This window comes from Gopherus flavomarginatus, chromosome 4, assembly GCF_025201925.1.
Source record: "Gopherus flavomarginatus isolate rGopFla2 chromosome 4, rGopFla2.mat.asm, whole genome shotgun sequence".
NCBI lineage: Eukaryota > Metazoa > Chordata > Testudines > Testudinidae > Gopherus > Gopherus flavomarginatus.
In genome coordinates this window covers 101,037,934-101,052,982 of record NC_066620.1, presented here as the reverse complement: position 1 = coordinate 101,052,982, position 15,049 = coordinate 101,037,934, and the positions used below count along the sequence as shown (strand labels likewise).

General features: G+C 42.1%; 1 protein-coding gene across 14 annotated transcripts in view; it reads right to left on the bottom strand.

Annotated features, from left to right (window-relative positions):
• SYNE1 (spectrin repeat containing nuclear envelope protein 1) overlaps positions 1 to 15,049 on the bottom strand; it is a 492,410-nt gene that overhangs the window by 112,764 nt on the left and 364,597 nt on the right. For 11 of the 14 annotated variants that reach the window (XM_050949357.1, XM_050949360.1, XM_050949369.1 and 8 more), the window contains 8 exons: positions 14,624 to 14,758; positions 13,698 to 13,804; positions 12,147 to 12,303; positions 10,839 to 10,970; positions 10,479 to 10,634; positions 7,417 to 7,626; positions 5,406 to 5,507; positions 3,289 to 3,408 (listed from right to left, as the gene is read on the bottom strand). In XM_050949357.1, coding sequence (XP_050805314.1) covers positions 3,289 to 3,408; positions 5,406 to 5,507; positions 7,417 to 7,626; positions 10,479 to 10,634; positions 10,839 to 10,970; positions 12,147 to 12,303; positions 13,698 to 13,804; positions 14,624 to 14,758 — 1,119 coding nt within the window. The remainder of the gene's footprint in view (positions 1 to 3,288; positions 3,409 to 5,405; positions 5,508 to 7,416; positions 7,627 to 10,478; positions 10,635 to 10,838; positions 10,971 to 12,146; positions 12,304 to 13,697; positions 13,805 to 14,623; positions 14,759 to 15,049) is intronic. The other 3 variants (XM_050949356.1, XM_050949363.1, XM_050949371.1) reach the window with 1 other exon arrangement.

Sequence of the window (15,049 nt, the reverse complement as noted above, 5' to 3'; positions counted from 1 at the left end):
GAACCAACTCAGCAAACTTCCCGACAGCCTCCCAGGTGTTGTAGCTGTATCTGCCGAGGAGGGCTTGTTGGTTTGCTATGCAGAGTTGGAGACCTCCCGCAGAATAGATTTTTCGTCCCAACAAGTCCATGCGCCGGGCTTCTCTAGATTTAGGCGCGGGGGCCTGTTGACTGTGGCGATCCCGTTAGTTGACGGACTGTACCACCAAGGAACAGGGAGCGGGGTGCACATAGAGGTACTCATACCCCTTGGAAGGTACCATGTACTTCTGTTCGACCCCCTTGGCTGTGGGTGGGATGGAAGCCAGGGATTGCCAGATGTTGTCAGCTCTAGCCTGGATCAAACGGATGAATGGGAGAGCCACTCTGGTGGGTGTCTCTGCGGATAAGATGCTAATCACCAGGTCCTCCACCTCTGGGACCTCCTCTACCAACAGGTTGATATTCTGGGTGACACGCCGCAGAAGGTCCTGGTGAGACCGGAGGTGGTCCCGATGATGACGTCCCTGCTACTGCCTCATCCGGGGAAGAGGATGACGACAGCCCCGGGACGAGTGGGTCCTGCACTGATGCCTGGTCCGGGGGGACTTCCGTCTCCGGAAGGTCATGCGGTTCCGGTGCGTGTGCACTGTTTTCCTCTGCATCAGTGGGGAGAGGTTGGCTGATGGTGGCCTCGGGCACACGGTGCTCTGAGTGACCGGAGCGTGATGGGCCAGTCGGATCGCCTTGGGCTTGATGATACGCCCAAGGTGTCCAAAAGGACCACTGATGAGGTCCGTGGTCCGGGCCATGGGCATGCGTATCCGAGTCTCCGTATGAGGCACTGTCCGCATGGGAGGAGACGGATGGATGACGCAAGGGCCACGGAGGAGCTGAAGTTGCTTGGACCAGGTCTCTGTGTCCATTGGACTCCTGTCTGTGCGGTACCGGCAAACGGTACCAAGAGTTGTAGCGGTGCCGGGAGCGGGACCAGGACCTGCGACCAGCGTGGTGCCGGGAGGTCTACAGGTGCCTCGTATCACCATGCCGAGATCTGCTGCGAGAGGTACGGCAGTGCCGGGATCTGGACCGGTGCCAAGAGTACCATGATGGAGACTGGGATCTCGAGCGGTGCCGCGAGTATGACCGGTACCGGGATGGAGAGCAGTACTGGGACTGCGAGCGGCGCTGAGAACGGGAGTGATGTCGGGATCGAGCGCGTCCGCGAGACCTGGATTGGGACCGGCAGCGTTGCACGGTGTCCAGCAAAGATGGCCTCATCATGGCGGGTTTGCCCAGTGACTGAAGAACCCGCTCCGGCAGTGCCGGAGGTTGGGGCAGCTCAGGCTCCGTCAGAGCAATTAGCTCCCGGGCCGTGGAAAAAGTTTCCGGCATCGAGGACACGACGAGCTCGACCACAGTGTGCACTGGGGAGCTGGTAGGCACCGGACTCGACGGCTCCTGAGAGACCGGAATCGACGGTGCTGAGGCAAGCAGTGCCACAGCAGTTGACGGTGCCAGGCGGTCTGCTTTAGATGTACACTCTGACTGCGGCGTAGACACAGGTGCCGCAGGGGCCTTGTGCCTCTTGCTCCTCGGGGAGAGGGATCGGTGCCTGTCAGCGGGTTGAGCCGGCGAAGGCTGGTGCCGAGGAGTCTTCACTGGAACCGTACGGTCCGGTGCGGAGGAAGCACTCGTCCCCGGTGCCAGAGTTGGTGCCGAAGATAGAGGAGTTAGAGCTGCCTCCATCAAGAGTTGCTTGAGGCGAATGTCGCGCTCTTTCTTCGTCCGGGGCTTGAACGCCTTGCAGATTCGGCACTTATTCGCAAGGTGGGATTCTCCCAAGACACTTTAAACAGGAGTCGTGCAGATCTCCTGTGGGCATCGGCCAATGACAGGCTGCTCAAGGTTTGAAGCCCGGTGAACCGGGCATGGGCCCCGGTACTGGGGGAGGAGAAGGGGCTAGCCCCCGACCCTCTAACTATATAACTACTATACAACTACTACTAATATAAAAGTTAACTAGAACTATATAAAACTAACTATGTACACAATAACTATATAAACAAGCGAAGAGCTAGGGAGGTGGAGATCAGCTAAGCCGCGCTCCACTGTTCCAAGGACCAACACGGGTGGTAAGAAGAAACTAAGGAGCGGTGGGGCCAGCAGGGATATATATTGGGCACCATGGCAGCACCACTCCAGGGGGCGCCCTGCCAGCCCACCAAGTGTTGCTAGGGTAAAAATCTCTGAAGAACGTGCACGTGGTGCGCACACACCTAACTGGAATTGATATGAGCAAGCACTCGAAGAACTACTGCAGGCTCTAACTAGATCTCACTGAACACGGACATGAGCAATTAAAGTCTGTCTTTTGTTTGTGACTATATGGCTGTTTTGTTGAGCTATTCAATCTCCAGGTCTCCTCTAAAGTTTAGCTTTATTCTTTGTGTCAGATTTATCTACCTTGGCACAGATATATTACCCTGTCATTGTTCCCAAGCACCTTCACTGAGTTAGTCCTGCTGGTTCCTAGGTCTTTGTCCTCACCTCCCCACCCAAAAGGATCCTGCAAGTGAAGAGCTAATCGAGTTCTAGAATGTGCTACCCCTGCATAGCTATTTTGAAGAATACTTAATATATAGTCCTGCAAGCTGCATTAATTCATCAAGTTTTAGTTGAAAAGACTGTAGAAACAGTAGAGATACACACAGGTTACAGAAAATAGAGGAATATCAAATATATATATGGAGATATACCTATCTCACAGAGCTAGAAGGGACTCTGAAAGATCATTGAGTCCAGCCCCCTGCCTTCACTAGCAGGACCAAGTACTGATTTTGCCCCCAATCCTTAAGTGGTCCCCTCAAGGATTGAGCTCACAACCCTAGGTTTAGTAGGCCAATGCTCAAACCACTGAGCTATCCCTTCCCCCTTTAAAATAATTCAATTCAGATGGAACATAATAGAGGTCACAGAGCTCTGGAAAGGACAGAGGCCAATATACACCAAACGTGCACATGCTTAACTTTGTTCACCTGAGCAGCCAATGGGACTGCACATAAACTGGAAGTTAAGCATGTAGAGATTTGCAGGATTGAGGTCAGTGATGCTACAAAAAAGTGTTAAATACAAGAAAAAGGAGGATATTAAGGAGAAAATTATAAATCTCTTTTATACACAGTGAAGTGGTATGAGATATATTTTTGTAAACTGCCCCATGTACAATAAAGATAAGGGCAGTTTACAAATATCCTCAATATCAGTAGGTAGTTATTATAATGTACCTTTCTTTGGAAGGGAACTATACCTGGAGCTTAGATAGCTCTTGCATGGAAGGCTGGTCAATCTGTAGCTTGTCCCCATGTTTCTTTAATTTGCTGATTCCAGCATCCAATTCCTTCAGACCATCTTCTGCCTGTAGTATAGCCTATATCAGGGAATTGCAACATTTAGCTAGAAGGTCTCAGAACAATCTTTTACTTGCACTACATGATTACCATCTACTTGAACTGTTTTAGATACAAAGTAGTAGTCTATCCCCATTTTTTTACTTGTGAATTTTGTATTTGTGGTGTTTCACTGAGAACCCTGGAAACTGAACAACCTGAAGAAATACAGCACAGGAAGCAGAAACATTCAAGATAATTTTTTGATTAAAGTGTAGCATGGCACTTTTATATCACATACATTGAATGTTATATTTGAATTGTTTAAAACAAAATCTGATTCTAGTTCTCTATTATTGTTTAGTAATATATAATGTTTATATTAGAAATCTTACAAACAATTAATTTAGCTTTGCAATGACCCTGATGTTGCACCACTGAAGAACATAAGCGCTTTGCAATTATCCTCATTATGAGTCCCAATATTGCTATGAGGTAAGAATGTATAATTAGCCCTGTTTTGCAGATGGGAAACTGAGTGACTAAGGGTTGGATTTACAAGACTCTCAGTGATGGCCTAACTTCGCTCACTGAAGTCAATTAAAGTTTTACCAATGACTTCAGTGGAAGCAGTGAGGCCAATGCCTTTTGAAATCTCACCTGAGGTGTCTGCTGAAGATCATACAGAAAGTTTGTGGCAGAGCCAGCAATAGCATGCTGATTTCCTGAGACTCAGTATAGTACCTTAACCACAAAGCCAGCCTTCTTTTTTAAGGCCCCTCTCCTGAAAGCATTTATACAAGTGATTGAGATTTCACATGCACAGTCTCTTTGACCTCTAGAAACTTTGAGCAAGTGTAGTTTTAAGACCTAATCCTGAAAACACTTATGGATGTGAGCAGTTCTATTGACTTCAGAATTAGGCCCTAAAACTGTACTTACCCAGTGCATAGCTTGAATCCATGACACTGAGATTAAAGGATTTATGGTTTATCAACTGAGCTAACATACTATTTCAGTCTGTTTCCTTGCCTACTTGCTTCCCTCCTTGTGTTCTATATATTGGGAACTAAATTCTGACTGCCTATTTTGGGTAGGTAAGCTAGGGAGGAAGGGGTACCAGGAACTACACAGCACATCATGCATGAGCCTGTCAGAATATAGACCTAAACACTCCCTGCACTGTAAAGGTGTGTTGATGCCTAATGTCTAACCCCCACCCACCTGCTGGCATCAAGCAACAGAGGCTGGAGCAAGAACCCAATGAGTTTTTTAAAAGCTGCTCTTTGGGGAACTTTGAACCATTATGTTTAGGTTTCTCCAACACAGGCAGAGTGACTGCCAGAATCAGTTTACTTATTTAGTTTCTCATATAGGTGCTCATCACGGTAGTACCTGAGCAAATCACTTTGCTTCTACATCTCTGCTCCCACCTACTTCCTATCACAAAAAAGCCAGAATGCAGTGTGCATCAAAGGACACATTTACCGAAGTTTGTTTTCAATACGAGGAATAACAAAAACATGGGACAAAAGATATCTAGGTTGAGATTAATTATCCTGTGCACATTTCCTGCTAAAGCATATTTTCCTCAGTCTGAAAAAACACAGAATGTGGAGGTCAGGATATGAACATCTCAGAGCACCAGAACATGCCACTTATTTGTAATCAGTGACCAGCAAGACAAAACATACTGAAGAGATCTAGGTCAAGGACTTATCCTTCTAATTTGTCTGTACTGAAATGACCATACTTTTGGATGGTCTCTGTGTGTCTATATGAATCTTCTTAGCTGCCTTGGTTTTCTGTGTGTGTATTCCATGCCCCTTCTATTTTAGAAGTTTTTAATATTTTGCAGAAGTACATTCTTGGACATGCACACATTTTATTTTCACATACAATGTACACACCATAAACATCCTCCTCCACACACCTGGTTCTTGTCCTATAGAGACTATTTCAATCTCAAGCAGAAAATCTCTCTGTATTCACCATACTCACACTGCTCTTCTTGCTCATAATACATATTTGATAATACCTTCATTTGTTCCATTTCAGGTCGCTCAGCTGCCTCTGCTAGTTTCTGCAGAACTATATATTTGTGATCAGCCAATGATGTAAACAGTAGTTTTAGATCATTCTGTAAGAGACAAAGTTCAAGTGAAGTTTTAAAAGAAAAAAATGATAGCCAATCATAACTCACAGCAATTAAACATTAGTCTCTTCAAAACAAGAGTATATCACTTGTTGACACAATGGACTAAACTTTCAGAACATTGTTACTTGTATGTATTCAGAATGGAAATTATGAACACAAATGCATACAATCTATTGTGTATTCAATTAGATGTACAAAGTGCTTTAAAATCACATGTGACACTGTTGACAACTTCAAAAAAAAAAGGTGAAATAACAACAATTATGCAAGTGTAACATTCAGAGGGGAAAAAAAAAAATCACCTATGTGGGCCCTTTCCATTCCAGTTCGACAAAATGAATTCATACTTCCCCTAAGAATGCCTTATTTAACAAAAATTAATAAATGACAGCTCAAATGCTTCTAAATCGCTCATTTTAGCTATCAAGCTTCTTCTACGAAAAAAATCTTTTTGCCTATAAACTGAGCAAATCTAACATGGAAGTCAATGGGACACAACAAACACGGATTCAATATTGCCGCTTTCAGTCATTTGTCAGAGCAGGACTATATTTTAACCTGTTTGTTGTTTTTCAGAACTACCCTCAAATCAATTGTTAGTGCTTTCTTCTCTGTTCACATATTTATCACAGCTATGCTCACAATACTAGAAAGCATCAGCAACATCACTACATTTTCAGACACTCAGCAATGGCAGAAAATAATGGTGATTTATTTTTATTTTCATATGATGACTTCTTATGCAACAGTACCTATGGTATTGCAACAATATACACTTCTGATCTCTTTTCTCTACCAGTTAGGCATTTTACACCTACACTTGTTGCTAGTGTTTGTTTCATTTGTGCCAGAGCAAGCCATCTCTCTGGGGGTTTTGGAGATTAGAACAAAGAAACATGACAGGCTGTGTGTCGAGGGAAGTTCCAGATATATGAAGAATAAAGATATTCATTCAAGATGAGACAACAAAAGCATATGCGACTAAAATAGATACTGTACTTGCTTCACTCTTGAATGTTATGAAAATCCTTTTAAAATACTCATTCAGTTTGTGAACCTGATCTAAACAGAGACAGAAGGCATGGGATATACCAATTTTACAACAGTTGCTGGAAGTTCTAATTCCTGTAAGAAACTTACTAAAGTGCCTGGCAGTGTAGGCTTCATGTGGCAGGAGGAGGGGAGAAGATGGCAGTAACACCGTGATGCCTGAAAAAGTTTCTAGGCGAATAAAGGGTTAGGGTAGTATGTACACAGAGTTTTTCAGACTGTAGGACACTTGAGGTAGGAGCGGTTAAAGGATAATGGGATGGTGTAAACGAAGTTGAGAAGGCAGATATCAAAACAAGGCTAATATTTTGCACTGTATCCCACCTTACCAACAAAGCACTATGCTGTTTGTACCTTAGAAATATGAAAGCGATAGTTACTTCCCCCCCTTCTTAAGTATAGTAGTCAAAGACTGCTGTTCATTGTAATACCATATATGTGCCATGCATTATTAGATGAACATTCACTGTAGCACACAGGGAACTATACGTACAACTATTCTGCTAAAAATAATGTGAGTTGAAACTTTGGCCCAAATTTTTAAACGGACTAGGGATTTTGAGTGCTTCCGTTTTTGGATGCTCAACTTGAGACAGACATCACAGTGTGAGTACTTAACACTTTCTGAAAGTCAGGTTTATTTAAGGTGTTACCAGTCAGATACCAAAAAATTGAGGCACTTAACACCTCTAGTCACTACTGAAAATCCTGTCTTAAAACTCCACTTGTCATGTGGAAATTTTATCCATTCATTCTATTCCCTAATAATCCCCCAAAACTTTCAACAGATAAAGTGACATGGGGGAAAGTCTAGAGAATTCCTTCAGAATAGGCAACCTACCTGGAAGGTGAGTATTTGCTGAAGTCTCTCTTTCATTTGATGGCATCTCTGGTTTACTACTGACTCCAGCATGGTCAGTCTCCTCAGTAGACAGTCCAAAGTGTCCTCTATAACATCCCTGTGATCACTGTTCTCGGGAAATGTTTGAGAAAACAAATTCTTGTTCTTATCCATTTCTTCTGACATCTCTTTGATATCTTTGGCAAGAGACTGGAGTTTTTATAGAAGAATAGAACAATTTTTGGAATTAGACACAAATAAGTAAACCTACTGTATTGCTGTAACTACCACCCCTTCATTCACAATAGACTCTAAAACCATGCTAAAAAGCCCAGGAAATCTTTTCAGTAACTATAAAAGCCCATTGCTCTGAGAAAAAACCTCTGAAACATAAAAGGGCTGTGGAACGGAACCGTTAGCCTAAACAACAGCTGTCCTGTGTCCAGCTACTGCAGAATGAGGCCGCCTTCTCTTCCACTCAAGCAGGGTCTGGTCCTTGTGAATTTGCATTGTGCATACAACCAATGGCTAAATCTGCCCCTGCTCTACTTCATTCCAATTTCTACGTACAAATATGGACATGTACCATCTTGCAGGAGTGCGCAGTCTCTCAATGTGGCTTGTTTACTGCTCAGGCCACTCCCTCCAATGCCATGGCCTGGTTTTTGAAATTGATGTTTTATCATCTTTCTACATAAGCTTGTCAGTTTACTCTAGTCAAAGAGAGTAGAAACAAGGGCCTCTAAAAGTGTGTGATCTTATTTCTCTTCTGACTAGACAAATATTGGGTCAGATTCTGCTTTCTGAAATCAGTAGAGTCACTTTACACTTGATGTAATGTAGCTGAAAGCATATTTTGGCCCACTGTATGCAAGTGTGCTGTTCATAGAATCACAGAAATTTAGGGTTGGAGGGGACCTCACAAGAGGTCATAAATACCATCCCCCAAAGCTGAGGTGGGACCAAGTAAACCTAGACCATCCCTGACAAGTGTTTGTCCAATCTTAAAAACCTCCAGTGATAGGGATCCCACAACTTCCCTTGGAAGCCTATTCCAGAGCTTAAACTACCCTTATAGCTTGAAAGTTTTCCTAATATCTAACCCAAATCTCTTTTGCAGCAAATTAAGCCCATTACTTCTTCTAGCCTCGGTGGATGTGGAGAACAATGGATCACTGCCCTCTTTATAACAATTTTTTATATATTTGAAGAGTTCTCTCTCTACTCAGCCTTCTCTTTTTTCTAAACTAAACATGCCCCACCTTTTTAACCTTTCCTCTTAGGTTGTTTTCTAAATCTTTTATCATGTTTATTGCTTTCCTCTGGACTCTCTCTCCAATTTGACCAGATCTTTCTTGAAGTGTGGTGCTCAAAACGGAACACAGTACTCCAGCCGAGGCCTCATCAGTGCCAAGTAGAATGGAACAATTACCTCCAGTGTTTTACATACAACTTTCCCATTAATACATTCCAGAATGACATTTGCTTTTTTCACAACTGCATCATGCTGTCCACTTATATTCAATCTGAGATCCACTATAACCCCAGATCCTTTTCAGAAGTTTTATCGCCCAGTTATTCCCAATTTTTAATCTGTGCACTTGGTTTTTCCTCTGAAGTGTAGAATTCTGCATTTCTCTTTATTGAATCTCATCTTATTGATTACAGACCAGTTCTCCAATTCATCAAGCTCATTTTGAATTGTAGTCCTGTCCTTCAGAGAGCTTGCGACCCCTCCACCTTGATGTGATCTGGAAATTTTATAATTTGACTCTCCACTCCTCCTTCCAAGTTAATGAAAATATTGTATAGTACCGGACTCAGGACTGACCCCATACAGGACCACACTTGAAATGTCTTTCTGGTGTGAAGGGAAAACATTAATAACTACTCTTTGATTTTATTTTTTCAACCAACTATGCACTCACTGTATAGTAATTTCATCTAGACCACATTACCCTAGTTTGCTTATGAGATGGTCATGTGGGACTGTGTCAAAAGTCTTACTAAAGTTCAGATATATCAAGTATACTGCTTCCCTAGGCCAGTAACCCTGTCAAAGGAGGAAATAAGATTGGTTTGACATGAATTGTTCTTGACAAATCCATGTTGGTTATTGCTTGTCACCCTATTATCCTCTAGAAGCCTACAAATTGATTGCTTAATAGTTTGTTCAAGTATCTTTCCACATATTAAAGTTAGGCTGACTTGTCTATAATTTCCCAGGTCGTCCTCCTCCCACTTTTTAAACATACATACTCTCTTTGTCTTTCTCCAGCCCTCTGAGACCTCACTCAACCTCTAAGAGTTCTCAATGGTTCCAAGATTGCTTGGGCTCTTCCTTAAGTACCCAAGGATAATGTCATCAGGCTCCGCTAACTTGAATACATCTAATGTATCTAAATATTCTTTAACCTGTTCTTACCCTCTTCTGGCTTGTTGCTTCCTCCTTGTTGTTCATATTAATTGTGTTAATCATTTCAATGAAGACTGAAAAATAATAGGCATTAAATACTTCAGCCTTTTTTGTGTCATCTGTTATTAACTCTCTTTCCCTGCTAACTATTGGACTTACACTCTCCTTTGTCTTTCTTTTGCTCTTACGGTATTTCTAGAACTCATTTTGCCCCCATATGCTTGTGCTATTCTTTCGTACTCATCCTTCGCAATATGTTCTTCTTTCCACTTTTTGTATTATTGCTTTCTGATTTTAGATAGTTAAAGAGCTGCTGATACAGTCATTCTAGATTCTTACTGTTCTTCCTCTCTCCTCCTCATCTGCATAGATTACTGTTGTGTCTGTAATACTGTCTATGAGAAACTGCCAGCTCTCCTGAACATCTTTTTCCCTTCGCTTTCCTTCCCACAGTATCTTACCTACCAATTCCGTATGTTTCTTGACATCTGCTTTTGTGAAGTCCCTCATTCTTATGATGACAGAGTCTTAACTGGAAGGAGTTTCCCAGTTTCATTCAGCTATGCAAAACTATTATTCTAGAGTCTTACTTCTCCCTAAAATACAAAGCAAAACAGAACTTGATTGGAAAACTAAAAATACTTACTTCCTGGTTATGCAGGCAAGTTTCTGTCTCTTCCGGAAGCAGGGCTGTAGCAACAAACAAGCCTTCTTCAATTCCATCTAGCCAAGAAGAGGTGGCTGCGACGCTGTCATACAGCTTCTGCTCCACGTGCAGGCTTTCCTTCTCTGCTCCTCCAGCCTGAGTGAAAGGAACCAAAGTGATAGGAATGTTTGTCAGTTCATACTGTCTCCATACAGGGAAGCCTCATATACCTTACTAATGTCCAGTGGTTCTCTAGTGTTCAGGGAGGCCAGCTCACTGCCAGGGGGAACTAGAGGAGTGTTCACTTTGTACAGCAGCTCTGCATAAAATTAGATTTAAAAACAAACAATGTCACTGTACCTGAGATGAAACATCTTCAAAGGCCTGGTTCAAACCAACCAGTATAGATTCAAATGACGATTTATCTTGTGCCTTTCCTTCCCCTTTATACAAGGGTAGGCCAGACATCAGTCTGTTTGGTCTGTTGTAAAGCTGTTAGGAGAGAAGTATTGGTTAGAGTATTTCTGATGCACACTGGATCTCTCAAACGAAAACATAGATACTACTACTGGCTGAGGAGCCGCTACACTATTAAATAAGTCACACACATACCGCTGTTATAAATTCATATTGTATAAAAGCTGCTCACACTGGAAGGTCACAGCATGTATGGACAGTTTAGCTGAGCTAGACTTAGCAATGAGATATGAATACCCAGAGATGCTGAAGTAGTAATACGTTGGACAGCTACAGTTACTACACCATTCTGGAACAGAGCACTAAACCAGTGCCTAACAAGAGAAAAAGTACAGTATAACACTACCCAATGGCTGGGAGCTGAAGCTAGACAAATTCTTCTCGACCTTGCATAGGCACTGACTATGGGGGTGTGCCAGGGCTGGAACACCCATGGAAAAAAATAGTGGATGGTCAGTTTTTTTTTTTTAAATTAATCAGGACAAATGAGAGGCCAATGAGGATCGCTGACTATATTTATATTGTACCATATTTTTAAATACAAAACCATCTACATTTACACATAAGGCCCAATCCAGCTTCCATTAGCATCCATGAGAAAGTTTTCACTGGGTTTTATGTAAACTGAGTCAAGCCCAGAGTGAGTCTACATAAACATGCACCTTCATCACTGTTGTTCTCATTCTTTACTCATTCTCTGTTTGATGCACACCCTTGGCGCATTTCACTTTAAACTGGGCTACAAGCTCTTTCACACAGAGCCAGTCTCTTGCCATATGTACATAGGAAGGCCCCAGTCCTAAGTGGGGCCTCTGGGCACTACTAAAATACAAATAAACTAATAATAATTATTAGTTTTAATCTCAGCCAGACCCTTGGATAGCTGACAAATGGTTCTGCTTACATCTAAAGCGAAGGTTATCTGCGATCCACGCAAATCTTGAACCATTTATCTCTTGCAGTAAAACCTCATGAGTGAAATCCTGGCCTCATTGAGGTCTGGGATTAATAATACTTCCAATTCTGGTTAATTTGTAAAATTTTACAAAAATCATGTTTTATGCTCCTTGAACTGACTATTTTTATATACATGTATTCTACATAAGGCATATTCTGTGCATAAACTGTACTTCGTGTGCTCAACTACATGCTTTTCATACCAGAGTGTACAGAGTCATTAAAAATAGCTACCGGCTGTGCCTCTTCCTGTTCCAAAGCATTCTGCAGCAGTCTCTGTTTGGTGCTGAATTCCTGGTGCAAGCTTTCCCATTTCATTTTCATTTGATCTTCAGCTGATGGAGTCTCACCTTCCAAGCCTAACTCCTGAGATAACACATCAGGCTTCTCCCTGTGACAAAAAAAAATATAAATTAAGCTCAAACTATACAGGAAGTATTGTAATTAAACGTGTTTCTTGCCCCTTTCAATTTTGATTTTTTCACATAATTCAATATTGAAATAAAGGCCTTTAAAAAAAAAAGCGTTTACTTGTACTTTCAGGCAGTAATATGGATACATTTAGAACAGAAATAAATACTCAGATATAACCAGACAAGTCCAACTCTTATGAACTGTATGGAGCTGAAAATATTCATATAAGCTAATAGAAATACACATACAACCCCCAAATTGATGAAAAATACATTACATTCAAATTTAAAATCTGAATCAGTTTTTATTTCAAAGAATGAAAAGTTGTTATTTAAATTACTAGTTATTAATTTGAATCATCTCTCTCTCTCTCTCTCTCTCTCTCTCCTTTTCTCCCGTATGTATCCTGCATTACTTCTCCTCATGTCAGACATGTTATCTGAACCTTGGTGAATAAAAGGTTAAGTTCAACTTTCCCCCTTCTTTTATAACCAAGTTCAGGAGTAAGACTATGAATGGGGCTATTTGGAAAACAACTGTTCCACAACTATTACAGGACTGGCTTGAATCCCAAACTTGGGAGATTTTCAATTTATTTTAAATTATTATACTTCCTTGTTGTAAACACTAACCCCTGAGGAAGACAAACTGCTGAGAGTAACTGACCTCCTCTGCTGAGACATTTCACATGCACTGGTTTTGATGTAAAAATCCCTAATATTGAGCATCAAAACTTTTGCTCCACAATCCTATGAGCCACCTTTATGCCTCCCAGATTCTGGCATATTGCAGGAGCCAATGTTATTCAAGCAGTTCTGAGAGCTGTTCTAATTTATGGCATCCTACCTGCCCCACCCCCAGGGCTGTTAATGGCCAGCTTTGCAGCCAATAGAAATCCAGGACTCTCCAGGTTCCCCAGCCCCATCCCTGCATACTCCCATGCCATGGCTTGCGGGAATCCTCAAGCAGGCTGTATATGTCTTCTTCAGTTATTGCCAGAGAGAATTCTCCCCCAGCCTGAACCAACGATTGGCGTAAATGGTCCAGAGTGAGGGTGAGAAGCTCACGCTAAAGCTCAAAATTCAAGAAACACTGGGAGCCAAAGATAAAAGTCTTAATTAACTTAATGCAGAGAAAATAAGTTATAGACACTTCAACTGTTAACAAGATTATGCTTTCAGATCACAATGGTCTAGGATAGTATTATTAGGAGCCCCAGTCATGGAAAAAGGCCCCATTGTGCTAGGCTCCGTACAAACACAAACAGAATAAAAATTAGAGAACACAATGTGGAAGAAACAGACAGAAGCAAGGAAGCCAAAATATGAAGGCTTAGGGATCCCTGCTGAAAAAAAATGTATCAAAGCTCACCTAGCTTGACGGCCATCTGGAGCAGAGTGTTGGTTTAGGATTTCTTCTCCACGGCTTGCTACTAAACGAAGCAGGTTCTTCTGCTCTGCCAGCTCTTGTTCCAGCTCCTAACAGAGAACAAAGGCAGCTATGTTAATAGGTTTTTTTTTTCTGGTCATAAATTCATGTGTATACTATGCATGTTTTTACCTCTCTTAACCATCAGAATTGGACAGCCATCAAAATAAATCCTCAGGAGATGTGTATAGATGCTCACAGACCTTCCCAGAATGATATTGATGTCCAAAGCCTTCCCCTCATTGTTATTAAGGTGAGTAATCTCAAAAAAACAATATGCTATTTATGACTCAGTCATGCCAAACTATGACACCACAAGGGTGCATGTATCTATTGCCTCCATCAAGACAGCAGTGGAGCACTTCAGAACCCTAATGAATGTATCCTTACAATACCTCTGTGAAGTAAGGTAAGTATCCTCCTCAATGTACAGATGGGGAACTGAGGGACAGTGAGATTAAGTGACTTGCCCAAGTTTACACAGAAAATAATGGGCAGAGCCAGAAACAGAAAACAGATTTCCTGGGTCCCCATTCAGTGCCATAACCACAAGGTCATCTTTAATCTGGTCTGGCTGACTCTATCAGACCTTTGATGGGGAGCATAATCTCTTTAGTGTTCCAGGTATGCAGGATAATGCAGCATGCTAGCACAAAGCTGTTAGGCCCTTATTCAGAAAGTATTAAGGCACATAATTAATTAATTTGCTGTACTGGGGCCTTAGATCCTGTGGTGCTATAGAAAACCCTACAACAGATAGTGCAACATGGCTCCCTTTCAGTAGCTTGGCTGGCTTGTGAGAAGAGAAGGTGGAAACATGGCCCCATACCCACCCTTTTGTCAGTGCATGGGAAGTACAAAGTACTAACTTTCTGTTGCTGGAGGTTGCTCTGTTGCTGCTGGGAACGGGTTGTTCGTGCTTGTACCAGCCATTCTTGGACACTGGGACTGTGTGAGGATACCAGGTCCAATTCACACTCCTCCTTGTCTTGTAAAGCTCCCTGCTTTGATTAAGAAGAAAAGAAACAATCACTTTATATAACAGGGACCTTTTATGTTACAATGAAATGTGAGACACTAGCTTGCTCAGTCCATATTAATGCCGTATAGTGCCTTTCAACTCTTTAAGTTGCTGGTTCACATAACTTCAAGTCACAGCTGAGCTAAATTTATTAGTTTGTTGGCCTGTATCAGGTAGGTCTCCATAAAACAAACCAAGCAAACACCTCCACCACAACTGGCATCTTGCTAGCAGAATCAGAGGAACAGGACTGGCATAGACTCTCTTACATGAG